This window comes from Aricia agestis, chromosome 12 (assembly GCF_905147365.1).
Source record: "Aricia agestis chromosome 12, ilAriAges1.1, whole genome shotgun sequence".
NCBI classification, from domain to species: Eukaryota; Metazoa; Arthropoda; class Insecta; order Lepidoptera; family Lycaenidae; genus Aricia; species Aricia agestis.
In genome coordinates this window covers 12466815-12494650 of record NC_056417.1, presented here as the reverse complement: position 1 = coordinate 12494650, position 27836 = coordinate 12466815, and the positions used below count along the sequence as shown (strand labels likewise).

The 27836-nt window shown below is 35.7% G+C and overlaps 3 protein-coding genes across 4 annotated transcripts in view; 1 reads left to right on the top strand and 2 right to left on the bottom strand.

The window, feature by feature from the left end:
- The window catches only part of LOC121732543, a 51636-nt gene extending 29544 nt beyond the window's left edge, over positions 1-22092 (bottom strand). The window contains exon 1 of one of the 2 annotated variants that reach the window (XM_042122465.1): positions 21697-22092. In XM_042122465.1, coding sequence (XP_041978399.1) covers positions 21697-21822 — 126 coding nt within the window. In that variant the 5' untranslated portion in view covers positions 21823-22092. The remainder of the gene's footprint in view (positions 1-21696) is intronic. The other variant, XM_042122464.1, reaches the window with a different exon arrangement.
- On the bottom strand, positions 441-26853 carry LOC121732540 (zinc-type alcohol dehydrogenase-like protein SERP1785). The gene is made up of 3 exons (XM_042122462.1): positions 25448-26853; positions 17732-17739; positions 441-456 (listed from the first exon to the last, which is right to left on the bottom strand). Exon 1 carries the CDS (start codon positions 26557-26559, stop codon positions 25450-25452), a length of 1110 nt encoding a protein of 369 aa, XP_041978396.1. The 5' UTR covers positions 26560-26853; the 3' UTR covers positions 441-456; positions 17732-17739; positions 25448-25449.
- LOC121732542 (nudC domain-containing protein 3) lies at positions 22887-25381 on the top strand. Its single transcript, XM_042122463.1, has 5 exons — positions 22887-23118; positions 23298-23680; positions 24121-24306; positions 24723-24838; positions 25141-25381. Exons 1-5 carry the CDS (start codon positions 23006-23008, stop codon positions 25309-25311), a joined length of 969 nt encoding a protein of 322 aa, XP_041978397.1. The 5' UTR covers positions 22887-23005; the 3' UTR covers positions 25312-25381.
- Positions 26854-27836: the final 983 nt, after the last annotated feature.

Here is a 27836-nt window from a genome sequence, read left to right as displayed (position 1 = left end):
TCGTAGAGGTACAATTTTTGTACATTGAAAATAAACTTGAAAAAATGAGTCAGGGGCATGTTATAAGAGTAATAGAACATATTTTAACTGTTTTGAAATTTTTGTTTCTCTGTCTGTTTGTCTGTTTGTACAGGCTAATCTCTGAATCCGCTGGACCGATTTCAATGAAATTTGGCATGATGATACCTTACTGCATCCCTGGTCAACATCTTAGATACTTTTTTTAACCGACTTTCAAAAAAGGAGGAGTTAATGTTTACTTTGCTGATTATGGTCAGATTTTCAAAATTCTTTTTTTGTTGTATAGATTGCCCTAATTTGATACCATGATTATAATAAAATCGGCCAAGTGCGAGTCGGACTCGCGCAGGAAGGGTTCCGTACCATTATAGAGGAAAAAATAGGCCAAAAGTTGTGTTTTTGTATGGGAGCCCCCCTTAAATTTTAATTTTATTATTAATTATTAAAGTACACATATAATTAAGGATTCTGTGAAAATTTCAACTGCCTGCCTTTTGTCATTATTGATATCGAGCAAAAAAGGCCAAAAAAATAATGTTTGTTGTATGGGAGCCCCCCTTAAATATTGATTTTATTTTGTTTTCAGTATATGTTGTTAAAGCGGCAATAAATATACACAATCTGTAAAAAATTCAGAACTCTAGCTATAACGGTTCTTGAGATACAGCCTAGAGACAGACAGACAGACAACGAAGTCTTAGTAATAGGGTCCCATTTTTACCCTTTGAGTACGGAACCCTAAAAATGATGACTTGATAAGTAATGGAATTGAAGGAACTCCTCGAAATTTACAACGACAACCAAAGTGATTACCAATTATTCTAGCAAAGGTCGATCTTTAAAAATTTTCCTAATATTCGTAAACGATAATCCAAACCCTGGGTGGATATTGACCACTGCGTATCTTAATTCGTTACCAGCCATGGAAATTTTAAAGTCAAACTTTACGGATCTAAGTTACTAGCATCGGTCGAGCACATAGGTATAAATGGTAGAATATACAGTACGACCGAAGGCAGTATGTTTGAATAAACCTCTCATCATGTTCTCTGGAAAGAAAACCTACAGTGTAAATCTGATGTCGCATACTACGGTGATATCGTGGACAGCGCTATAGGAACTTAATCCGTGCCTTCAAGCCTTTTTGTCACACTTCAAGCGTCATTTTGTTCTGATTTAATTGTAGGTTATGAATTTGAGAATAAGAGGCAGGTTAAAGAGGGATAGATGCCTACATTAAATCCCGTCTTCTGAAGTCTATCCTCTATCTCCGTCACATGTTCCTTTCCCCTGTCCTGTTGCCCCCATCCCCTGTCCACGCCAAGCGGTCTTCGAAGAAAGGATTTTTCAAAACGATAAGTATCTGAGGTTCAAGTTTCCTGGGTCTTTGATGTAAATTAAAAATTTCGTGTGTAATATAGATCCAAATAAAATAGTCGTAGATGGGTGTTCAATGTTCTAAATCTCGATTTTAATAACATACATTCACGCGGACAAAGTTGCGGGTAACAGCTAGTACTTAATAATATTAATAGAGCAATGGAGTAATTTTGTAGACAACTGCTTTTAACTAGCTGAGGTGCTTTAAATCACAGACTGCATAGAATAACGTCTGTGTTCGTTATCAAGCTTTAAAAAATCGCCATTTATTTGGTACAAAGTAATATCAGCCCTAGTAGACAAGTGGCAAGCGATTATCGTAAACGCTAACAGAATGTATGCGATTTGACATAAGCCATCGCTTCGCTAGCGAATACTTATGTCAAATCGCATACATTCTGTATCGTTGGCGTTGGTGTTTACGATAATCGCTTGCCGCTTGTCTATACTCTCTGGGAAATAGATTAATTGACAGATGGCGGACCTACGTAGTATGTTCAGGTCGTGTCAAGCCCAGCGGAGGTGTGAGAAAATAACATTGATTAGACATTGATTAGGCTAAAAAGTACATACTTATAATAAAACTACGGAACCCTAAAAATGTACAGTCCATCAATACGTGGGTTAGGCTGGTTTCAGACTTCGCTATAATATTATTATATTATAGCGTATATATTATTAACATTTAAAACGTTATACAGAAAAATGTAGAGACCTAAAAGAACAAACTGACATAATGAACTAGTAATAAATATCTAACATACAGGAAATGTTTTAATGTTTATATGCAGAAATCATTAAATACATAATGATTGGCAGTTTAACACACGCAATAACGTACTATTAATAACAATTATTACAATTGACATTTAATAGAGGTATCTGAAACAGTTTAAATGAATATACAAGCTCATAACGTTTATAAAGTAATATTTCAGGCGATAATTTTGATGGGAAAAAGATCGAATGAAGAGTAAATTGACGAATCGTTGAAGCCCGAAGGTCTTTTTAACCGACTTTCAAAAAGCGGGAACTTATATTTTGGGCTGGATATTTATTTTCTGGATAAATTTATTTTTTTAGGTTTTCACACTTCTTCAATTTACTAGAACGGGCTTTCGCCCACCACACACTCCCACCGCTGTATCTCCTGTGTCGGCAGGATCGACAGCGGTTTCCAACCACAAAAACTCTTTGATATGATCTTAAGGAGCCCGAGGGACATAATGAAGCTGTGTTGGGACCCGATACGAAATATTCGGAGGAGTAGGATGTAGGATGAATATTCGTCAATTGACTAGTTGACCTTGCCAGGGGAGGAAAATTGGAATATATCCAACGCCATTCTTCTAATTAATTTCTTTGAGGGTCTAAGCATCCTGTGCCTCGGGCACCCCCGAGATGCTGTCCAAGATTTTTCTTGGCCGCCTACCACAGTTGATCCTATGGGCTATGGGACACAGAAGTAGCAAATGTGAAAATGCATGATGGGCCAATTCCCAGAGCCTACTGCTATTTTTAATCGACTTCCAAAATAGAAGGTTCTATGTTGGGCTAATTATATTATTTGTTTTTTAAGTGTTTTTATCAAATACCTTGCAGCGCTAAAAAGGAGGAGGTTCTATGTTAGGCTAATTATAATTATTATTTGTTTTTTTTTAACAAACACCTTGCAGCTCTAAAAATTCTATGTTCTATGTTGAGCTGTTGTTTAATTTTTTTTTCTTTTCATCAAAAGCTTTGCAGGAGTTGCAGCACACCTGAGTCCTGACTACGTGATAAGAATAATAAGCAATAATTCGGCGACATTACACGACGACGTATTGTCACGAACAAACACCAAATATGTTTTGCTTTCACGTCTTTAACGTGAAAGGAAAGTGATCGTAGGGTCGCTTGCTTGACTGTTTACTTTGGTTTACAACTCTACTATCTACAACAGTGTTTTTCAACCTGTGGGTCAAGGGGTCGAAATATTTTTTCATACCAGGAGGTTCGCATCATAAAGAAGGTTGAAAAACACTGATCTACAACGACGAGAATGAAGTTCTTTTTTGTCTGGCTTTGTTTGTTAAGCGACTTCTGGAAAATCGTACTTCCAGAGTACAGACTATTAAAATTAAGCTGTCCCAACTGCTACAAGTATTTGAAGATAAATTATTGAACTCGAAGGATACTAATAAAATAAGTCTGAAACAATCTAGATTAAATTTGGATTTTGATAAAGGACATAGAATAGTTACAATACCAGCTACGGTACTTTCTTGCGACTTGCGTCAACATTTCTTTATGGCCGTAGATTTTCCGAGATGAAACTATCTTTTAGTCCTTTTCTGGCACCTAAATCCTAATGAATCTCCATACCAAATTTTATCCACATCAATTTAACGCTTCTAACATGACTGTCACTGACAGATAAACTTGCTTATTTATAATATTAGTACGGAATTAGTATGGATATGCACTCCTGTTTCTGCCAGCCCTGGTACTTGGTTCATCACCGGAGCGCGACGTGCCTTCACCCGCGGGTTAACGACCGGGGTTTTTATCAGCTGATACCAGGAGATATTAATATTTATTGATCACTTATTGAGATATTATTTAAGTAATGATAGAAGAAATGGAAGAAATTCGTAGATATTGATGGTTTTCTTCACAAATCTAATTGGAGCCACGTATGTGGAATTAAGTTTATTAATGTGTTGAACAAAAACTGAGAAAGAAAATTACCAGAATTGTAAGTACGGAGGAATGTGAATTTTATGCGATTATTTGGCATTTATATAATGTTGATGGGGAGAAACACTGGAAGAGTAAAAACTAAAAATATATATGTACTTATATAAAATTAGGGAACAAACGTGCAAACCAGTCACCTGATGGAAAGCAACTTCCGTCGTCCATGGACAAATGAACTAACATTTTCTTTACAAAACAACTTGCGCTTTCTAAGAAGCAGAAAAATCTTAAAAACAAATCATTTAACTACAGGAAAACCTGTAGTTTGGTAAGAACAAGGTAAGTTAAAAATTACGCATCAGAAAAAATAAACTGCGAGTAAAGCAAGCTGTAATATTATGGGAAATACAGTTATGTATCTAAAGAATTAATGTATTTTACTACGCAAACAATCAACATTTGCAAAATATAACAACCATTGTTCTAGACAGATGATCTTCAGTTCATCTGAATTATAAATTAAAAACACCTGCTTAAGAAATACGCAGTTAAAGATAGTATTGTAAAATCAACCTTAAATCGTTCCATTAAAGTACGAATTCGTGTACGTTAATATGCATTGTATTTTTCTATAATCAGCCTGTGGATATGCCGGTTTTTATCAACTCGGCATGGGGTTTAATTGCAATAACATAATGGTGATCACAAATATAGACTATAGAGAAAAAAATATAGAAAAAACGCGAGACCTTGTCGCGCGTTGAAATCTTTTGTAAGCGACACTGATTTTAGTACTGACAAAAAACTATAAAAATATTTTTGGGGTATAACAAAACAAAATTATAGTACTTTAGGGTATGTTATATGTATTGTATGTCTTATATAAAGTTAGACTGGTTTATTATTGTGAGATTTGTATGGGCATTGGCCAAACCCCCCAGCGTCATTTTATCACTTTGTTTTGTCACTGGCTTTACCGGATACAGTGATAAGGATAACACACGACTTAAGTACCACTTAAATTAAGTAACGTTTAACGGCTACAAACTTTGAAAATAAAAAATCAAACATTTATAAAAAGCTAGCTATCCCGGCAAACGTTGTTTTGCCATAAAATGATTTTCCCTGTTTTCCTGCTTTTCTCTTGAAGTTTTTTCTGATTTTTTTCTATGGACCTCACGGAGCCCGAGACCTTTCCAACGAATGCAAAACCGTGGAAATCGGTTCGTGCGTTCTGGGGTTATAGCGTCAGGAAGGAAAACCAGACTTATTTTTATATATTAGATTGTTTTCACCTATAAAATATTTTATTGTATAATCTAGCTTCTTATTATATAATACATTTTATGTATGTAATATTCATGTTTAATTACGTCATAATCAGTATGTAAATTACTTTGGCCGTTTTAAAATATTCATATTTTCATATCTTAAAAAATAAAAAGACTTATTAATATTTTGTTTTAGGTATGAAAAGTATTAGCCATCAAAAATAATACGCATTGGACACTTCATGTGAAAGTTAATTCGCTTTCTCTCAAAGAACGATCTATGGATCCATTGCCATATTAGGATATTCCTTTATTTACGTTTATTACGATTTTAACACATTTTTCACTTAATAATAATAATAAATTGGCCATTAGGATCTTCAGATCCACCACCATAAATGGAAGTCTATTTTATTACTATCACTCAAAATCAATAAGACGTTAGACGATCACGATCTATAGATCCATTACCGTATATGGAAGTTGACGTTCAATTTGAGTGCATTTTACTTGTGACTTTCCATTTTTTGTTTGCTTTCGTTAACCGAGGCGTGTCTGAGGTCGAGCGCAGGACTCGTTCACCTTGCAATGACGACGTCTTACACACATATACACACACCCACACACACCTACAGGCTACAGACATGACACATGCCTTCAGGCTACACACATATAGCTTGTGAAATGAAAACAGAGTAGACGCTGTACACAATTTTGAAATTGCATTAAAAATATAAAAAGCTTATTAAATCGCTATAAAAACGTGCGAGATGATAACTTTGAAGTGTATAAGCGTTCTCTGTGGAAATACAAAGAGAATAAAAACACCTTTTGAGCGTGAATAGTTGAATACGTTTAGAAAATTTTGTACTGCGTCTACTTTCTTGACAGACTGTATCTTCTTAGTAGAGTAACTAGTACCAACTTGAAAATAAAACTCGCTTAACACAAAGACATGTTCAAGCGATACACCATTGTTTTGCTACTTCAAGTCATCTGAAATTACTTTCTGTTGGGTGTTGACTTGTCAGTTGACCTACACATACACATATATATATATATATATATATATATATATATATAATTGGAATCTCGGAATCGGCTCCAAAGCAAAGCTCGGTCAAATAGCTAGTGTACTTATAAACATAATGTAGCTACAAGTTGCAACCACCACTATAACAGCACAAATAAACACAATTCATGCTCTTTTATCTACTGAGTAACTCAATTTTTGATCAAAATCGCTCAACACAAAGAAGTTTTAGGCGATGTGATTTTACCTCTAACAAGGCCTTTATTTTATCTTTATAAGGATTATTTAAACAGAAGTTTAGAGGAAAAATAACTTTGAAAGAACTATAGTAAACATTTAGGAATTTTTACCAACAGCTGTAATAACAAAACACACACAAACATGTAAATACCCCTAGCACAATGTGTGTGGTGAATTTAGGCAGGTATTTGGATGTAAGTACATATTTCAAACATACATATTTTCTATATTTTACAGTATATATTAACACCATCTAATGTTTATCTTCATCCAACAAAAATGTACAAGAGTATACAAACACAACTTCATCTACAAATACAAGCGCATACAAACACGCACACATTCAATCACACCCACACATACATACTCAGGACAACATCCGGCCTTTATGGTCAAGGTATGAAGTTCAAAAACCCTCGGAGCCTTCACCCATCACTGCCTGTAGAAATATTTACTTCAGAATCCACGCTGTTCACTGTGTATCGTAACACTCATCTCAAAATCTGAGTTAAAAGACGCAAAGAACTACCGACAGATTTCCGCATTTATAACAGTAATGTGACTACGTTGATCTATGAGTAAATTTCGCCATTTAATCAAAATGACGAAGTCGTTTTAGCCACAACATACAATTTATAATATGCGGAACTCGACGTGACCTCGGCAAGTCAGTATGAAATAGCTGAGTAAGATATCAGTTATATGTATACTGTGTTATTAAAAACTTTGTTAGAAACTTTATATGGCGTAGTCATGAGATTTAAACAGATATTATTACGCCATTTCTGTGTCGCCAAAATCAGTCGAGAACCTTTTGATAATATTATGTTAGGAGTGTTTGAGGGACAAGATAAAGCTATCATGGAACTTGCAATAATAATAATAGCTCCCACACCGGTTTCGGTGACGGTGGCCGATTTCATTGAAACCAGGCCAACTACGCAGGAGTAATTTTATAGTGCCCAAGTGTGTGCGCAGAACACAAGAGCACTCTCTATTCCTTTACTCTCATAACCCAGTGGGACGGAAGACCGACACGAGAGGCGAGAGATCAGGCGCAGGACCGACTTTTTACATGCCCATCCGACGCATGGATCACCTTACTTGTCAGACAATCAGGTGATCAGCCTGCATTGTCCTAACCAAACTTGGAAATAACAAGTTTCTAACGCGGGAATCGTACCCACGACCTCCGAGTCAAGAGCCGCGCTCTATACCACTAGACCACGGCGGCATCAACTTGCAATGAAATAAGTATAAGCCATTGTTCTAATATGTACCTAGTGACAGTACTTAATTATTTTGGCGTTTTTTAAAGTTGTTTTGGTGGGGTTTTTTTTAAATTTATTAATTTAATTTTATTTCATACTTTTTAAACTTTGTGTTGATTATATTACAGAATAATTCCTATCAACAGAATCATATTCTCATAATTACCATCTATCAATGTCTTTTTCGATGAGGCCGTTAATATGAGCCCAAACATGAGACCTCCACTTTGGGTTCATACGAAGCTCGGTTCCTATAGAATCCAGGTGATGCTGCAGCAGCAGCATGTAAATATTTACTATTTATACTTTATCTACTTCTTACTGATTGTCGCAATTAAAATGAGCCCAAACACGAAACCTCTGCTCTAAGTTGGCGAGGAATTGGATATCCTATTGATTACCAGGTGATGCTGCAGCACCAGGTCAACTTTCCATTATTATGTGTATACGTATATTGTATATTCACAAATGTCACGCACTAGAATGAGATATAAAACCCATCACACGACTACAAGTTGCTAACGGCCTTTCATGAACCAGATAAACCCTGATTGTCCAGCACTGAGGAGGCTGATGATGATGAATTATAGCTAAGAACACTCTCGATAGTGTCAGCTTTCAAACAAAAAAAACTAGATCAAAATCGGTCCACCCGTTTGTATGCTACGATGCCACGGACAGATACACACACAGACAAACAGACAGACAGACAGACAGACAGACAGACAGACAGACAGACAGACAGACAGACAGACACGTCAAAGTTATAACACCCCTCTTTTTTGTCGGGGGTTACTAAGTAATCGTGATATTTGTACAGTCTGGCTACGGTATTAATGTAAGTGAGTACAACTATTTAGTAATCTGTGACTACGATTACGAGTACTGTTTGTGGACGTGAAACTTTCAGTTACGACTTACGAGTATAGCGTGACTGTTTACTTCCTCTGTACACAAGTGAAACTTGTCACAAGTGTGAAGTGAGTGACACGACAAGACAACAATATTACTCCGACTCTACTTACGGTTCATTCACGAAGTGTTGTCGAAAACTCCTAACTTAGCATGCGGCACTTTGTTCGCGCAGTACTTAGGTACTGCGCGAACGAAGTACGGTAACGATTTAGATCGTTTGTCGGAGAATCTTAGACATTTTAACTATAGTAAGAACTTTGTCCACAGAAGCTCGAAAGTATCCATTACTAAATTTATTTAAACCGGTTTATTGATTAAAGCGTGAAGAAGTAAGTATATAGGAATATTATTTTCAATAGCTTATACACGATAAAATAATTAAATAAATAAAATGTATTTTTATTCAAAATGTGTATCATGATACACTTTTTGAAAGTCGAACGAAGAAACTACGTTGCCTACCACCGGTTCGGGAACTACTCCGCCGAGAAGAACCGGCGTAAGAAACTCGCACGGGGCCATCTTTTACAAAAAAATTGGAAAATTACAATGTTATGTCTTACAGCTATGTAACAAAAATAAAAGATAAGTAACCTGCATGGAGCCACCCTATTCCCAAGGTGTGCTGTCCTCGATGAAATCATTGACTTTATAATACACAAACGTTCTTTAACTGCTTTTTTAAATTTGTTTATGGGTAGATTTTGAACATTTTCTGGGATTTTATTGTATAGGCGTATACATTGGCCTTTAAAGGATTTGCTTACTGCTAGTCTGAACATTGGTAATAAATCATATCATTGCCTTAAATCAAGAATGTCATCTGAACTGAAAACATGCTATTTTAATTGGTTCTTCATAAGACTAGTCATATATTTATTAAAACAACTGTACCCCTAGTTACGTAAAATATGAGAAACGCGATTACGTTATTAGATCGTTAAATAGGTATTGCCATCTGAAAGAAATATTGCTATACGACAATAATGATTTTCCCAATGACATTACGGAGAGAAAAACGATACTAGGACAAGAATATAAGGTGGGAAAACAGATGTGAAAGGCGTTGGGAAAACACTTGAAAATTAGACACACTTTCCAAAACGTAAGTGTTTGCTAAATGACCATTATGTTACACTTATGTAATGTGAATCACCTTCATTCTGCAAGTTGGTTATACTAATGACAATGAGTGGACAAAATATTTGCACCCAATAATTAAAACATACGCGCAGAGTTATTGATTAATTTAGGTTGGGTTGCACCAGAGGCGTGATTAAAGTTAAATTAAAGTTATTTTTATAGTTAAATATGACGTCCTTTAGCTTTAACTTTAACCGGAGAAATTCACGTATGAGCGGAGGTAAGGACGCCATATTTAACTTTAACCAAAGATTTGACATTTTGCACTGTAGTTAAAAGACTTAAAGTTAAAGTTAGTTGGTGCAACCCAGTCTTAATTTACTAAAGATTAAGCCCGGCCGCACATTGTTCGAAATTTCTGATAGGAAACAGTTGAACGTCCGCGCTGTCTCTTACATTTTGTACTGAGCCGAGTGAGCTCGAACTCGCCGGAAGGATATTTCGGATAGTGTGCGGGGTGGCGGTCCGGCGAAATTTAACTGTTTCTGATCAGAATTCGGACAATGTGCGGCCGGGCTTAGACATAGGCTCCGAAAATTGTCTGACAAACTCTTCATTGAATTAAAGTTAAGTAACACTCAATATCTAGAGTGCGGCCGCGTGTGTTATAAAAAGTTGTACTTACTTAACCAAAAGTATAATCTTGCGTGTTTGCTCGTTTATTCTTTAATGTTTGCCTATAAATAGGTACTTATAGTAAGTACTCAAGAATTACATGTCTAATCTATACTAATATTATAAAGCGGAAGAGTTTGTTAGTTTGTTTGTTTGAACGCGCTAATCTCCGCTAATACGGTCCGATTTTTAAAATTCTTTCAGTGTTAGATAGCCCATTTATCGAGGAAGGCTATAGGCTATATTTTATCACGCTAATACTAATAGGAGCGAAGAAATAGAGGAAAGTGTGGAAAAAACGGCGGAAAATTATTTGAAAGGGCTTATTTGAACGCCCTAATCTCAGGAAGTACTGGTCCGATTTGAAAAATTCTTGGAGTGTTAGATAGCCCATTTATCGAGAAAGGCTATAAGCTATATTTTATCTCGCTAAGACTGATAGGAATGAATAAATAGAGGAAAATGTGGAAAAAACGGGGGAAATTATTTGAAAGGGCTTATCTCACGAACTACTGGAGCAATTTTTCTGTTATTTGGCACAGATAAGAAATAGACAACGTGAAGGATCATAGGCCATTTTTTGTGGACTAATTTGTCTGTGAAATATCTAATTTACGCGGGCGAAGCTGCGCGGAACGTTATATTTCGCGTGGTCACGACATCACGCGTTAACGGCTGGACCCATTTTGCTGAGATTTGGTATAAAGATACTTTGAGTCCAGAAAAAGAACATAGGATAAATTTTGTCCCGGAAAAATGTACGGTTACTGCACAATATACTTTTATGATTTGCGCGTAAACTATTCAATCTATTTTGATGGAATTTGGTATGGAGATACTTTGAGTCTCGGGAAAGGACAAGGAATACTAATTTTGTCCCGGAAAATGTAAGATTCCCACACAATAAACTTTTATGATTATCGCCTAAACTATTCAATCTATTTTGATGAAATTTGGTATGGCAATACTTTCAGTCTCGGGAAAGGACAAGGGATACTTTTTATCCCGGAAAATATGCGGTCCCCGCACAATAAACTTTTATGATTCTCGCCAAAACTATTTAATCTATTTTGATGAAATTTGGCATGGAGATTGGAGATACTAATTTGAATCTGGGACAAGGAATGTTTTTATTCCGGAAAAATGGGCGGTTCCCACACAATATACTTTTCTGATTTGCGCATAAACGACTCAATCGATGTACGGGAACAACAACTATAAACTAAAGTCCATGCGGACGAAGTCGCGGGCAACAGCTAGTCCATACTAATATTATAATGAGAAATGCAAAAGTTTGTCTGCCTGTTCGTCTGTCTCAGGGGCGGATCTACTATAAGGCTTTTTAGGCTGCAGCCCAGGGCCCCGCGAATACAGAGGGCCCCCAACCGAACTGAAACCAATAGACGATATTGTCAATAATAAAAATTATCTAAAATTAAAAACAAAACCGATCATAAGGTTGGCGCATTATCCAAATGCCGTAGACGAACATTTAGTGAATGAGTGCATTCAGTTAAAATCTCACTTACTGCAGTCTAAGACACAGTCTTACACCTCTTCAGTCAGTAAATTTTTTTGGCTAATTTATGAAAAGAAACTTGTTGATGTTTTCCCAAACTGCTATACCATCTTAAAGATTTTTTAACGATGCTAATCACTAGCTGTGAAGCAAAGCCATAGAGAAATATATTATACACGGGGAACAGAGCGTTTTTTCTCCAGGATGTCGTATATAGAAAACAAATACAGGACAACAATGTCATCATTCAGTTCTTTCGATAAATTTCAATTTAACAAAGGACCTACAGCAGTGCGATGACCAAATAAAAGAATTTGCAGTTTGTTTGTTACTTTGAACGCGCTAATCTCAGAAACTACCTACTGGTCCGATTTGAAAAATTCTTTCAGTGTTAGATAGATGGCCCGCGTAAATTAGATATTTCACAGACAAATTAGTCCACATTTCCTCCCGTTTTTTCAATATTTTCCTCTCTTTCTTCGCTTTTATTAGTTGTAGCGTAATAAAATATAGCCCGTAGCCTTTTTCGATAAATGGACTATCTAACACTGAAAGAATTTTTTAAATCGGACCAGTAGTTGCTGAGATTAGCGCGTTCAAATAAGCCCTTTATATTTCCTCCCGTTTTTTTTCCACATTTTCCTATATTTCTTCGCTCCTATTAGTCTTAGCGTGATAAAATATAGCCTATAGCCTTTTCCTCGATAAATGGGCTATCAAACACTGAAATAATTTTTTAAATCGGACCAGTAGTTCCTGAGATTAGCGCGTTCAAACAAACAAACAAACTAACAAACTCCGCTTTATAATATTAGTATTAGTATAGATATACCTAGGTTACATCACTACAGAAAACAGTTTCTTGTCAAAATAGCAATTAGTTGAGTAATTAGGTAGGGTAAGCAGTATTAGCCCAGGGCCCCACAAATTCAAGATCCGCCCCTGGTCTGTCTGTCTGTCTATTACCCCTACACGCTTAAGCCACTGAACCAACTTTGATGACATTTTGTATGGAGGTACTTTGAGATCCGAGAAAGGACATCTACGGGCCGATTCTCACCGGAATGGCAGCGCAGCGGCGAGCATTTTCAGTGTCATATGATTTTAAACTTTATCTTCATTATTGTAATTATTGTAATATGTGTGTATCGCTTTAGACACTTGGAAAGTCTGGCGGCCGCGATTTCTCAAGCGATACTATGTTTCAACGTTGTTAGTGGCGGCCGAAAAGGAAGATCTTCCGACCGAGCGAGGTGGTATGCCCGGTCAGGCCAAACGAGCCCACCAGGCCCACTTACGTCATCTCAGACGTTGTATTATGTATATATCTTGCCGTTCTCCGAAACTTCGATAGCGCGATGCAGGATTGTAAGGCGAATTGTGGGTACCGCCACAATGTATTACGATAATGAAGATAAAGTTTAAAATATGATTTTAAACTTTATCTTCATTATCGCAATACATAGTAATAGTGACACTGAAAATGCTCGCCGCTGCGCTGCCATTCCGGTGTGATTCGGCCCTAAGTCTTTTTATCCTGGAAAATGTACGGTTTCCGCGAGATAATCAAAATTGGCGCAACGGAGCGGGCGTCATCTAGTAAATAAATGTATACCAGCTGTCGATTAGTCGATGAAATTTCGTTAAAAAAATCTTAGAAGGCCATATCAAATTTCCCACGGTTGAAGGCTCTCATAGATTCGGATGTACCGTCTAAATTACATAGCCGATTGTAAACGGACACGGTGAACCATTCGAAACTTTATCTATATCGTTTTTGTAAGGTCGAAAAGGCTGATATGTAGAAAAAACGCAGGGGTTAAGTTAGTTTTTGGTCTCAAATTACTGTTATACATAGAATTCTTATACTGTGCTTAATGCAGCATGAGAGCGGAGATGATAAGTAATGTATTTAACTAAATAGCAGTGAACACAAAAAAATAAATGCCGCGAAATAGCAAATTTTTTTAAAGCCATTATTCCTGTGCTCATCAAATTCGGTTTAATAGTTGTAACTTGTAGTGACGAGTCGAGCAATAGAGTATACTTATCTATAAAATAGTAACGTAAAAGTCTTTGGTCATCTCTTCATGCTGATTAGTGATTACTGATATCATTGAACCGATCTTCATGAAAATAATTAGTTTGGGGATATTTTAATTCCTGGAGAGAGAGCTAGGACCGTTCCACTCTTTTCCAACGAAGTGTGCGCAACACATAGTTTTTACTAAAGTACTGTAAATATGAAATTTGTCCCAAAGATTATAAAATGTCCGTCGCAACCGCTATTCCGTTATTTGGAAATATCTCGGTGCTAATTTATTATAATCTCTCGGCTTTCTCTCGACTCGACTTTCCAGTATCAAAAACTGACCGTCACAGCCACAAGTCGTAAATCGTATTAGAAACATTTGCACTCGTGTTCTGAAGCTAAAAAAAAGAATACTGTTTTGGAAACATTTTGGGAACATTATGCTGCAATGTCAAAATGTAGGAACACCACACTTTTTAAAATTGCAGGACTATGTTGAGACGAAGCTTTTTTACGCGGTTATAAGTAACACAATTAAACATTACCTTAACAATCCTAACTATTGTAAGTTTTTTTTTCTTAATAACTTATTACATAAGTCTAGTTTAAATTTTATAACTAATTTTATTTCAATTAAAAAAATGTTAAATGAATATTTTGGAGGTCTTAGCAGTAACAAATTAAAACACAACTTTATTTACTGATATTGATCAGCATTAGCCATTACATTATGTTTGTGGAAATATCCGCTGCAAAATATAGAAGGGAAAGGGAAACTGCGTCTATTGGACTGTGTAAGTTGCGCTAAGTGTTAATTAGAAATTAAATGGTCATTATATTTTTTTTTATTTATAAACTAGATCACGCACGCAATTCCGTTGCTCCAAAATTGGTTTATCACGCGAGAACCGCACGTTTCTTCGGAATGAAAAATGTATAAGAAATTTCAGAAAAATCGATTCTACGGCATTTGGGTATCTAAAGTTAAGAGGTAACACTTTCGCATTTATAATATTATATATTCCCTCTTATAAGGCCGGCAACGCAACTGCAGCTAATGTTGCGAGTGTCCATGGGTGACGGTTGCTTTCCATCAGGTGACCCGTTTGCACGTTTGCCCTCTTAATTTATTAAAAAAATTATGGATACTATGAAATTGTCCTCAATAGACTTTGAAAACGGCGACTTAGAAACGCATACTAATGAATAATTATTACGGCCACGATAGGAAAGCAGAATCTTCTTAGATCTCGATTTGTCAAAGAGACGCACAGGAAATCGTGATCTTACTATGCTCATGCTTTTGCCTTCGAGCAATAATGTGGGTAAATATTTAATACATCGCAGGCGGGATGGGGAGCCCGTATGTGGGACTTGCCCGAGTTCGAGGTAATAAGCACACCCGGAGTTTGTGTGGTCGGTGCTAAAACCCCATGGTGTCTATCCGCTACAGTGCTAGGCCGCCAGAACTACAAAAGTGATATCAGCACCGGCCTCCTCTACATCCTAGACATTAATGGTCTATATATATATTAGCTTGGCGAAAAAACATCTAAAAGGGCAATATAAACAGAACCTACATATCAACAGACACATGAACCTAAAAACATGATCCAAAACTAAATATAAGTTAAACTCGTATCAGAAACTCGCCTCGACCACTAACTAACACATGTCTTGAAAAGAGCACAAACTCATAATTATTATTTAGCATCATATTATATTGGACCAGCCTAGTTCGGAAACCAGTTTTAAAACGGGCGTTCGAAGGACATTTTAAGACATTCTCAATGACCGACTTCGCTGTACAGTTATGCTAACGTAATTCTGCGGCTGCAGATGAAAAGGAAATTGTCATTTTGGTCAATTTTCAAGTGAAATTTGTACCAATTATGTGGTATTTGTCAAATTACATGACGAAATCGACACGCAATTTTGATATTATACTTTAAAATGGTTATATTAATGTGAATTCTGCTTGTTTTTATGGCGCTATTTTAGCTAGTGTTTATTCTATTAAAATCTCTTCCTAGATAATTTCCCCGCTAGAGACAACACACGGATGTGGTTAAATGGATTTTGTAGGATACTTGAGAATTGAGGTGTTTATTAATGGATTAGGGTGTCTTCCGGTGGAGCAGGTATCACAGGTTAAAAGGCACATCCTGTCACGAATACTGATGTCAAATAAATCATCAACTTTTTCTGGGCGCTTCTCAATATCGGGTTTCAAACATATTTTAAATATGGAAAACCTAAAATTTCTGGTATCAAGGTGGACTCAGATGGAATAGAAATTTTGCCCATCCACTTTGCGAACTAGTTACTAACATTGATAATAATTATTAACTTTAATTAAGAATGCACCTGACCCTAACTTGACTACATACTTAAATCTGGATCTCAAAATCTGTAAGGTCTAGAAAACTGATTTTTTTACGCAAGTAACTGTAGTTCATGAAGATTAATTATGATCAAGACGAAAACACGATTACTGAAAAAATTCTCGATAGTTTTATTTTTACAAAAAACCTTGTTTTAGACACATTTTTGCTTGGGTCTTCGAAGTTTGCTGTCTTTTCTTTGATATTTTTAAAATCAAAAAAGGCATTGATAAAACCTAACTTTGCTCAAAATACTTTTTTCATGATCATTATAGGTAGTTCGTCTTTTATTTATAGAAAACTAGCTGTTGCCCGCGACTTCGTCCGCGTGGACTTCAGTTTATAGCGCGCGATGTCAACAAAATTGGTGTCAAAAGCTTTTATAAAAAAACCCTGGTACCCCTTAAATCAATACAGCTGTGCAGTGTGCAAACAATAAGTACTTCATTTTTGTATGTTAAACTTTATATATTATGCCAAATTTTAAAGCTTATTTAGCCCCCCAATTACACAACTTTACCCATAAACTATTTATCATTGATAGGTTTAGCCCCAATTTCACCAACGTCTGTTAGTGTTAACAGCTTGTTAAAATATCCTGTCTTCTCTTTCATTCATATGAAAAACAAAACAGCTAACGTGATACTAATTCGAGCATTAACTTTAACAGTCGTTGGTGAAATTTGGTCTTAAGGTTACGTCACTGCCTGCACACATAAAGTACTGAGTTATTTAATACCGTAGAATAGATATAACAATCGAAAAAAATCGAGACTTAAATGTAGGATGATACCACCTCTTATAGAAAGACTTTTGAGCAAGCGTCAGCGCGATGTAGAAGACGCACGGCGCCATCTATTATGAATTTTTTGAACAAATTTACGACCCTTACAACCCTTTTTTCCAGTAAAAAAGTAGCCTATGTCCTTTCTCAGGCTTTAGACTATCAGTATACAAAATTTCATTACAATCGGTTCGGTAGTTTTGGCGTTTGGCGTGAAAGCGAGACTGACAGACAGACAGACAGACAGAGATACTTTCGCATTCATAATATTAGTACAGATTATGTGCACACTGCACAGCTGTTTTTGGGTATTTTGATTAATTAAGGGCCGCGCTACACCGGAATGGCAGCGGCGAGGCAAGCACTTTCAGCGCTGCCATTCCGGTGTAGCGCGGCCCTAAGAGGGGTACCACTTACCAGGGTTTTAAAAAGTTTTTAAATTTGACACAAATTTTGTTGACACCGCGCGCTATAAACTAAAGTCCACGCGGACGAAGTCGCGGGCAACAGCTAGTTATGAATAAAAACAATAATATATAATAAAGTAGGTACCGTATGATTAGTTCTGTTATAATAATGAAGTAAAAAATAAAGCGCCATCTGTTTTCATATATTAGAATTAAAATGTTGATTGCATTGATATATTTTCTGGATGGAATATAGGCCACAACACAACACACTCGAACTCCTTAGAAATGCAGTAGGAGTTCTATAAGATAAGATAGATTGATTATTATTATAGCAAGTGATAATATTATTAAACATAATATTCTAACGTATTAAAAACTATAAACAAAAACATAATAACTAATAAGTATGATTAGTTTTATGTTCCAACGAAGTAAAAAAAAAGCGCCATCTGTTGAATCGTATTAGAACTATAATGTTCATTGCATCGCGTCGATATATTTCTGGATTTTTTATAATATTATACATAAAATATATTTAAGATTTTTGAAATATTATTTTAATACACATCCAAGACCCAGGAACATTGAAAACTTTTTGTTCCGCCTGCGGGACTCGAACCCAGGACCCCCGGGATGAGCGCTGGCCATGCGCAATGCGAATTCATTTTCATCGATATTTTCATGGAAATAAGATATTTTCCCACATCAAAATGTAGCCTATGTCCTTTCTCAGACTCTAGAATAACTGTGTACAAAATTTCATTGCAATCGGTTCAGTAGTTTTGGCGTGAAAGCGAGACAGACAGACAGACAGACAGACAGACAGACAGAGATACTTTCGCATTTATAATATTAGTTTTTGGCGTGAAAGTGAGACAGACAGACAGACAGAGATACTTTCGCATTTATAATATTAGTATGGATTAGTATAGAAGTATAGATACATAAAATATATTTAAGTAAAAAATAAAATGCCATCTGTTGAATCGTATTAGAACTAAAATAAAATAAAACGCCATCTGTTGAATCGTATTAGAACTAAATTGCATCGATATATTTCTGGATTTTTTATAATATTATACATAAAATATATTTAAGATTTTTGAAATATTATTTTAATACACATCAAAGACCCAGGAACATTGAAAACTTGTTCCGCCTGCGGGACTCGAACCCAGGACCCCCGGGATGAGCGCTGGCCTGCGCAATGCGAATAAATTTTCATCGATATTTTCATGGAAATAAGATATTTTCCCACATCAAAATGTAGCCTATGTCCTTTCTCAGACTCTAGAATAACTGTGTACAAAATTTCATTGCAATCGGTTCAGTAGTTTTGGCGTGAAAGCGAGACAGACAGACAGACAGACAGACAGACAGACAGACAGACAGAGATACTTTCGCATTTATAATATTAGTATAGATAACTTGGCAGTTGGCGATGATTCCGCGTCGTCCTTTTTCACCTGGCATATGAAAGATGGGTGTGAATGTGAAGAGAGAAGGACGATGTTTGATTTTTTGGGTTAGTAGGCCTCTTAATAAATGCTTTTAAATATTATCAAAGTCAAAGTCCTATAAGGACACCGGTGACCGCGACAACAATAGAATTCCAAGAATCCGCGATCGAGGGAGTGCAGTAACCTTTCTAATAATACTCTCTTGTCCGGGTCGGATAAACCGAGTTAATATCCAGCTTTTTACATACAAATTTCTCAATTTCCCTATCAGCATCTTGCCACTTAATTCAAGACCAAACAAAAAGGTCGGTAATTGCGAAATTCTCACGAAACAAGTTGCAGCGACTTTCATTTAGTTTGCATAACGAATAATTGATTTATGCCAACATTTTACACGTAAACTGAATGTATAATTGTTGAAGAGGAAAGAATTGCCAACTGATTCTTCGAATGTGCGCTAGGGTGTGGATACGGGAAATTATTAGGTACATTAGCCTGTTTGTGGAGACCATTCATTTATCTTTCTTCAATAACTACATTTCGTCCTTTTTCTAGGCAATTAATGCTGTACATGATATCTATCATGTTATTTCCCATTTACAGGCCTTTAATAATTCGATGTTCGTTCTTGTAAACAATAAGAGAACTTTCCATTAAAAGTGTAACATAATATAATCGCAGTACATATTATTATGGCTGCTTCTCACGAAATTTACTTTCTACGTCTATTAAACCTATATTAGACTAGCTTGTTTCGTTTAATTACATTGTACAGAACGAAATGCGAGCTTGCATTGTACTTATTCATGAAGCAGATTGTTTAGAGCTTTTGGCGGCCTCGAAATTGTTAATTTATGTATTACAGCAAAAACGTTTAAATATTCTGGCCTCAACGAAAAGAGTAATATATAAATACATAATAGAACAGGCATAGGTGATTTCTCAGAAGGAAGACAGCAGGTAACATTTTTGGCAAGATTAGTGTTTTTTTTTTTTTGTTTTTCAAAAAAAATGGAAATTGGATACAGTGGATGCTATAAAATTGATTTTGCAGTTACCATTGATATATTTATTGATGTACATTTCTATAGTTTATTGGAAGTACGTTCATTTCAGATTTTCTATCTTATCATACTGTGTACTGTTATTATAACTTGAATGTATGTTCAAATACATAACATAACCCCAATTCCAAACTTTGTGTGTACAGTGCGATAAAAATGGTAGTAGCCATAAAATTAGGCGTAAAAAACTTTTAAAGAATTTGTTTTTACATTACATGTTCTATACGTAGTAACTGAATAACATTATAAGCTGATAATAACTGTTTCCAGCATATTGACGTACTTAAACATAGTACGTGCTTTCGTCGAATATCTTGCAGTTTTATCTCTGCAAACCTAGCAAAATAGACGATGGCTTCACATTCTTGTATTCATGGATTCCAAAAAAGCAATTTTTATTGAAATAGTAGGGCAGGTCGGTGTGCACGAGTGCGCAGGAGCGCTCACGGAATAGTACAGTTACACACATGTTCGTGCTATTAAATACGTGCATATTTATGCGTAACGTGTCTGCGTAACGGTGCCCAGGCAAGGACTCGAAATAAGAATGTGTTACGATTTGTCGCCTTTTATTACTTTTAATGTGATTGAAGTCTTTGGAGTAGTGTGGAGGCAGGTAGTTCAATATTGTTTTCTTAAGGTACCTATAGAACAATTTACTCTGAGCAGTAAACTTTTCCGAGACTTTTTTCATTACTTCACCAAAAATTAAAAAATCGCGATATCCGTTATAATAATATGAAAATAAGAGTAACTTGTTACGACTTAATTATAATATAAATGAATTAATTATTTACTACGAGGATAAATACAATACATTATTATTCACAAGGAAAACCAGATCTTAAGACAAAACAAGCTGAGGTTGGAGCAAAAAGCCCGTTTAAATACAATCAGTTTCTTGTACCTGCTATTGTTACTCATATATTTGTTGATTTGAGATTTCTCATTTCAATACGGCACAGCGAACGTGTTTAACAAGTCTTGTAGTTTATGAATATTTGATATACCTATAATATTTCAACATTTTTGTTACTTTTATAAATAACACGCAAGAGGAATTCTTTACGCAGGACTTTCCTACGATTTACGCAATTTTGGTTACCCCAGTGCTTATGACATGCGATGCGTTTCGATTTTCGAATCTCTTGAGTTGAATGCAGATAACTGGCTGGTTATGTATTTTAATTTTTTTTTCTTATGTATTTTAATGAATTTTATCTACGAATAATAAAAAACTATAGATATTAATCGTAGCATTTTATATTCAAAAATTTTTAAAGGTACTGGTTTTCAACCGACTTTCAAAAATGGAGGTCTTTGCCATAAGTACTTAGATCAAGTTTGATTTTTTTTCATAATTCAAAGTCCGAGAAAACACGGACTTTGAGCGCATAATGATGATTGTTACGGAGTGAGGGTAATTACACATAACTACAGTAAAAGTTTCGACATGCTGGCAGGAAAATATTTACCTGTATATTGCTCCGCTTCACTTCGATGTACAGCCAATTATCTGTAGAAAATGCTATAGCCATCAAGGCAGCGGCCACGATAGCCGTGATGGTCGCTATGGACAGAGTTACCGCTGAGCAAGGCATTTTTTTTAGTTTTCAAAGGTACAGAGAGAAAGGGGAAAACTACTTTTGCACAATCACAACACTGTTTTCGTAATGTTCACCTATACAGCATTTTCGTAGACACTCAACGAAACGGAGATTACGGTAGCACTCTCACAAAAACTCATATGAATGCGGTCATCGCCTGCAGCGTACCGAGTTCGCGCGCGAGACGTCTTTGCCTACTTCGCCCTGTCTTGCCTTGCCGCTCTCTTGCGGATGTGAAACTTTCGAAAGCGAGCTAGCTCCACCAAGTGGCAAATATGTAAATTATAGAACCTGTTTTAATGATACCACCTTCGAATGTTGCGTGTTAAAAATGTACTAAATTGAAGAAATTGGTAGAAAATAGTTAAAATACTAATTTTTGTTAGACACCAAAATAAAAAGTTCACAACTCGTTGAGTAAGGTGCAAAAAGCTTGGGCGCGTTCTTGAGAAGAACTGAACTGAAGCAAAATTGACAATTTTATAATTCATTTTTATAGGTACCAAGAGACGGTTTTGGATAAACTTGTCAAAGACCTGCCCAACCTGGTATATGAGAAACGGGCGTGAGTGTGAGGAGAGAAATACGATGTTTGATTTTTTGCTTTATTCGCCCTCTTAAATGCCAAAGTAGCTCGACAGTCGCCAGTGACCCCAGGTGCTCAACTACAAGACACGGACAAAACAAAATTGTAAAGGATTCTTATAGCTCCTACGGGACCCTAAAAATAAAAATTGCAGACCCTTCACAAATAAAAAACACTTACGTAGCATTTAACTATTCAAGATCCGCTGTCTGTCGCTTGAGTGATGAGTCGCGACGTAGTAAACTCTTTTAATAAAATAAAATGATAATCCTCCTGTTATAAACCTTTCAATAACAAATTAATTTATAAATTGTTGAATTTTGTAATTTTTAACTCTAGTAGTATTTCTGTATAAGTTAAAAAAATGATTTGGTAGAAAATCAATACAAAAAGTAGCAACATTTTTTAGTTGTCAAACAGCTGACATGTGTCAATGTCATTGTAAACTGTCAGTTGTCACATGTCACTAGCTACTCCTCACTCCTGTCTCCTTAGTCCTTGTAATATTTTGTCAAACAAAACAAAACTTTTCACGGGCTTTTCTAATGATTTTCTCACAAATTGAATATTTTATAGCTTGAAAGTAACATAATGGCACAATTCGCAGAACCTGGAAAGTATGACGAAGCGCTTACATCCATTTTAGTAAATGAAAAATCCATAGTAGGATTCTTGTCGTCGGTCTTCAATTTCCTTGCGAGACGGTAAGTTATATTGTTTACTGTTTGTAACATATAAATTTAATGTTAACTTTAAGTTTTGTAACATAAGCTACAATAGTGACTTGTTGCAGTACCAGTTAGTTCCGAAATCTACAGTACTGTAAATTGTAATTTACTTACCGATGCCATATCACCTTTAATATAAAAACTCATATTTACAGAACCGACTTTTATCACGTACCCAAAGGCCCATACGAAAACATGGGATTTCCACCTGGTGTGGCCGAGGAACTTGTGCTTAAAGTTTTACGTAAATGTGACCCAAAGAATGTAAGTTCTCAAAAGCCAGCCGACATAAACGACGAGATAATGTGTTCAACTGTTGCTCAAGAAGTGGAGATTATCGCTGATGACGATAAAATAGAAGACTCTCCTAAAGAATCTGAACTCACACCAGAAACTAAAGCAAATGAAGTTAAAGACGATAGAACATTATTTCCGGAAGACTATGAGCCTCCAATAATACCGACGCAGAAGGACAGTGAGTCGTACAATGGGGCTGTAAGAGACACTTACTCCTGGTCACAAACTATTATGGACTTAGGTTGGTTTGCGTTAAAACTAGTCTTGTAATATTTTTTTTTTCTTTTCTGCTATCAGCAATCAGCTTTATGGAAGCTATAATCTGATGAAGTCGCTTTTAATAAGAGTAAGTGGATGTTGTTCCCTTGAACATCATTCCATGTCTAAAATCTGTTTCCTTTTAAGGCGAACAGTGTCTCCTGTAGTATTGAGGAATCTCACAATAAATAGATATTACGAAAATAGGCAATGTGGCAGGGTTCTGTAATTTACAAGTACTTTATCCAAGGCTATACCAATACTAATGAAAAGATCCATACTGAGAACACAGACATTTTAGTTCCACAATGTCCCTGACTGTCAATTTACTTTTCTATTCTATCAGAGGAGGACAAAAGAATCTTTAGTATAAAGCCATAATTCAGAGTTAAAGTATATTAATTCTGATATTCTTCTTTTCAGATATAACAGTAAGATTACCACCTGATATAAAATCTTCAAAAGATCTTAAACTATCCATAAACCCAAATGATCTTCTGATAACAAAACGAAACGGAGAAACCATTCTCAAAGACACATTACCTTTCAAAATTAAGACAATAGAAAGTTTTTGGACAATTAGTGAAAAGAAGTTGTTAATACATTTAGGTAAGAAACAATCTGTTCCTGCAGTATAAATATGAAAATTGCACATTGCACTTACATGATCTATTTTCTTCTTAAAAAAAAACTTTTTTCTATACTTCTTCTATTCTGGCTTGAGTTCTCGGTATATTTTGGAAAGCTTAGCAAAATAATTCACCGTCATAATTATAATATTATTTGCCATAGATTTTGTGTATGTCAAGATCTTAGTAAAAAACAAAAAACTCAACATGAGCCATTGTATATTTAATTCATGAAGTCCCAAGCGGCCACATCGGGCCACGATAACAATAGATTAGCTATTGTGTCTCGTTATCCCACAATCGATGGGTTAAAACAAAATGTTGTACTATGTACGCATTTTGTCATTCTCTAAGGATTCCATGGAACTGTCTATAGTCTATACCACAATATTTCAGAAAAAGCTCAAGAGCGTTGGTGGAAGCAATGCTTTACCAGTGAGGAGGAGATTGACCTTTCAAAAATAGACTGTTCTAGATCTTTGAATGAGCTACCTGAGGATCACATTGCCAAGGTTACTTACTTATATTCTAGATCTCGTTTACTCAATTGGGTTTTGTCTGACCCTGGTGACATCACAATTTACAACTAATAAAAATATTGACATAAATACTAACCTAACCCAATCAAATAATAATGATGCTAAAAATTCTCTGATGCTAAATATTAATAATTAATTAATAATATTATATAAAGCTAAATAAAAAATTGTAAATAGGCAGTAGGTACCTACATAACTAAACTTTAGTTACTAAAGAGGTGAAAACTATTTTTGAAACAGGAGGCATTTCTAATTTTTCAAATTAATATTTTTAGGTTCATGAACTACAGTGGAATCAAGAGCAGAAATACAAAGGCTTGCCAACCAGCGACGAAATTAAAAACATGAACATTCTTAAAAAGGCTTGGAATGCTCCAGGTTCACCTTTCCAGGGTAAAGAGTTTGATCCAAATGTGCTAAAGAATAATATAAATCTAAATAACTGAATGATGTACTGAATGTTGACAGTGTTCTGGGTTCTGTTCTTAGAGAAGAAAACAATTTCATCAAATGAAATCGTTTTCAAGAGAAAAAACACTTTTCATAATAAATTTTCAAGTTAAAAACACTCATTTTATTTACATTCAAAACTTACTCAAAACTAATTTACCTATCATAGTCTTGTTTTCCATTATCTTGTGAGCCTCCTTTAGATTTTGAGCATTTATCGGTGATATTACTTTAGTCAAAGTATGCTTCAGTTGTCCACTCTCAAGCATTTTTGAAACTTCCTGTAGAATTTCGTGGTGTCTGAATTTATCATCTGTATTATATTTGATTCTGGTCGACATCATTTCATGGACCAAAGTTATACTCTTATCCTTTAGCACTTTTAAATCAACTGGACCGCTGCTGTCTACTAGGACACAGATTTTTCCTTGGGGTTTGATTACATCCATCATGGTGTTCCAATAAGGAAGCGGATCATAGTTGATTAGAATATAGTCTACTCCATCTGAATAGCCACTCTCCTTTAACTGAGGCAGCAGATCTTGTGTATGGTTCAAAACTATGTGCGCACCATACTTCAAAGAGAATTCTTTGGTCTCCTTTCTTGATGCTGTACCAATGACTTTAAGGCCTAAATTTCTGGCAAGCTGAGATGCAATTGAACCAACACCTCCAGCACTATTTATAATCAATATTGACTTTCCCTTGTCTTTAGTTGACAGTTGCAGCCGATCGTAAAGAGATTCGTATGCCGTTACAGATGTTAATGGCATAGCTCCTGCTTCTTCAAAAGAGAGATTTTTTGGTTTGTTTCCAACCAAAATTTCATCAAGAGACACATATTGAGCATTAGAGCCATTATTATTCACAAAGCCAGTAAAAAACACTTCATCACCGACATTGAACAGCTGTGCTTTTCCACCTTTGGACACTATCACACCTGAGCCATCCCATCCAAGAATACGAGGAGAATTTTCAACAATTGACTTTGGTGAACGTATCTTGGTGTCGACTGGGTTCACAGCTGTAGCCTTCACTTCGATCAATACATCATTTTCACCCACATTTGGTATGTTTACTTCTAAATCTATTAAACTGTTTGGATCGGAAATTGGTAAGTATTTATACAGACCAACTGCCTTCATAGTTTTTGGTATTTCTCTGGCCATTGCTGTAGAAAATTTTGCCTGTCTTACGAAACTCTGGGATAAAACTATTGTGGTTATAATAATAGAGCGCAACATAGGTATTGTGCTTGAAATGACGCAGGGTGCGAGTATTTAAATATAAAATGTTATCAATCTTATCTCTGTGAACAACAAGTGAACGAGCAGGATAAGAAAAGGCAAGTCATCCGATTTTGTTTAACACAGTAAGTTATAGGTAGTTTGAAATAATTATGCAACATTTAATCGCTTGTTTTATGTATACAAATTAATACTATTCATGATAGTCTTGTGATTTGTGAAGTGCATAATTTAGTGGTAGCTTTTTCAATTTTGTGTTTTAGTTTAACCTAACTAAATTGTATATACTTAGGGGTATTATGTACTTACATCCTCTTATAGATTTTTCTAAAATAATTTATTTAAATTAAGTTTGTGCTGATATTAAAATATTTAGACAAAATGATTTAAATTTTAAGGTTATAAAATTGTAAACAATCGGGCATAGACTATAGAATTTTTTTTTAATTCGTCCGGATCACAGATTACTAGTACCTATATATTTGATCCCGGTCGGGACAGGCAAAAAAAGGGAGCGTTGCCCATACAGCCATTTCTATGTTATTGACTATAGAGTCACAACTCACAACTACGACATTCGACAAGGCTTTTTATGAACGTGGCGAGAAAAGGAACTAAAGCCTCAATGATTGGTTCACACTCGGTGTTGCCGGCCGAAAACACCTAGTGTGAACCAATCAGTGAGGCCCATTCACGGCCGCGGCAGGACTGCCGTGCAGTCCTGCCGTGAATGGGCCCATAAACGCTGCTATCTTCTTCTTCTTTTAAAAATGGCCGCCTCAGTGAGTTGCCAATGTCAGAGTGACTTCATACAAAAACGTCATTTTTGACACTTCTCCAGTACCAGCAGCGCCCATTAAAAACCAAAGAGGATGTCATATACTATGTAACAAGAGGTCGGACTTAGAAGAAAAAAATTAACATTTATTATTTTTTTAATTAAAACTAAAGTTAAAATTTTTAAGTGCAAAACCTTCCACTCTAAACATACCAAAACTTAAAAAAAAATGAGCTCAATAAATGTTTTATTTCAATAAAAATTATTGTACATAGCTAAATAAACACAAAACAATAAAACAGATTTAATCCACAAGGTTTAGGCAACAAATCCGTCCGCTGCGTACGCTCCGATTCCGATCCAGTGGACGCGCATCTTTATTCTTTATACATACACACTTATGTATTATTACACCCTATACATACGACAACTGAAATCTATCGCGTAGGCTCATGCCAGCTGTATACCACCTCACTTGATCAGAGGATTTTCCCTT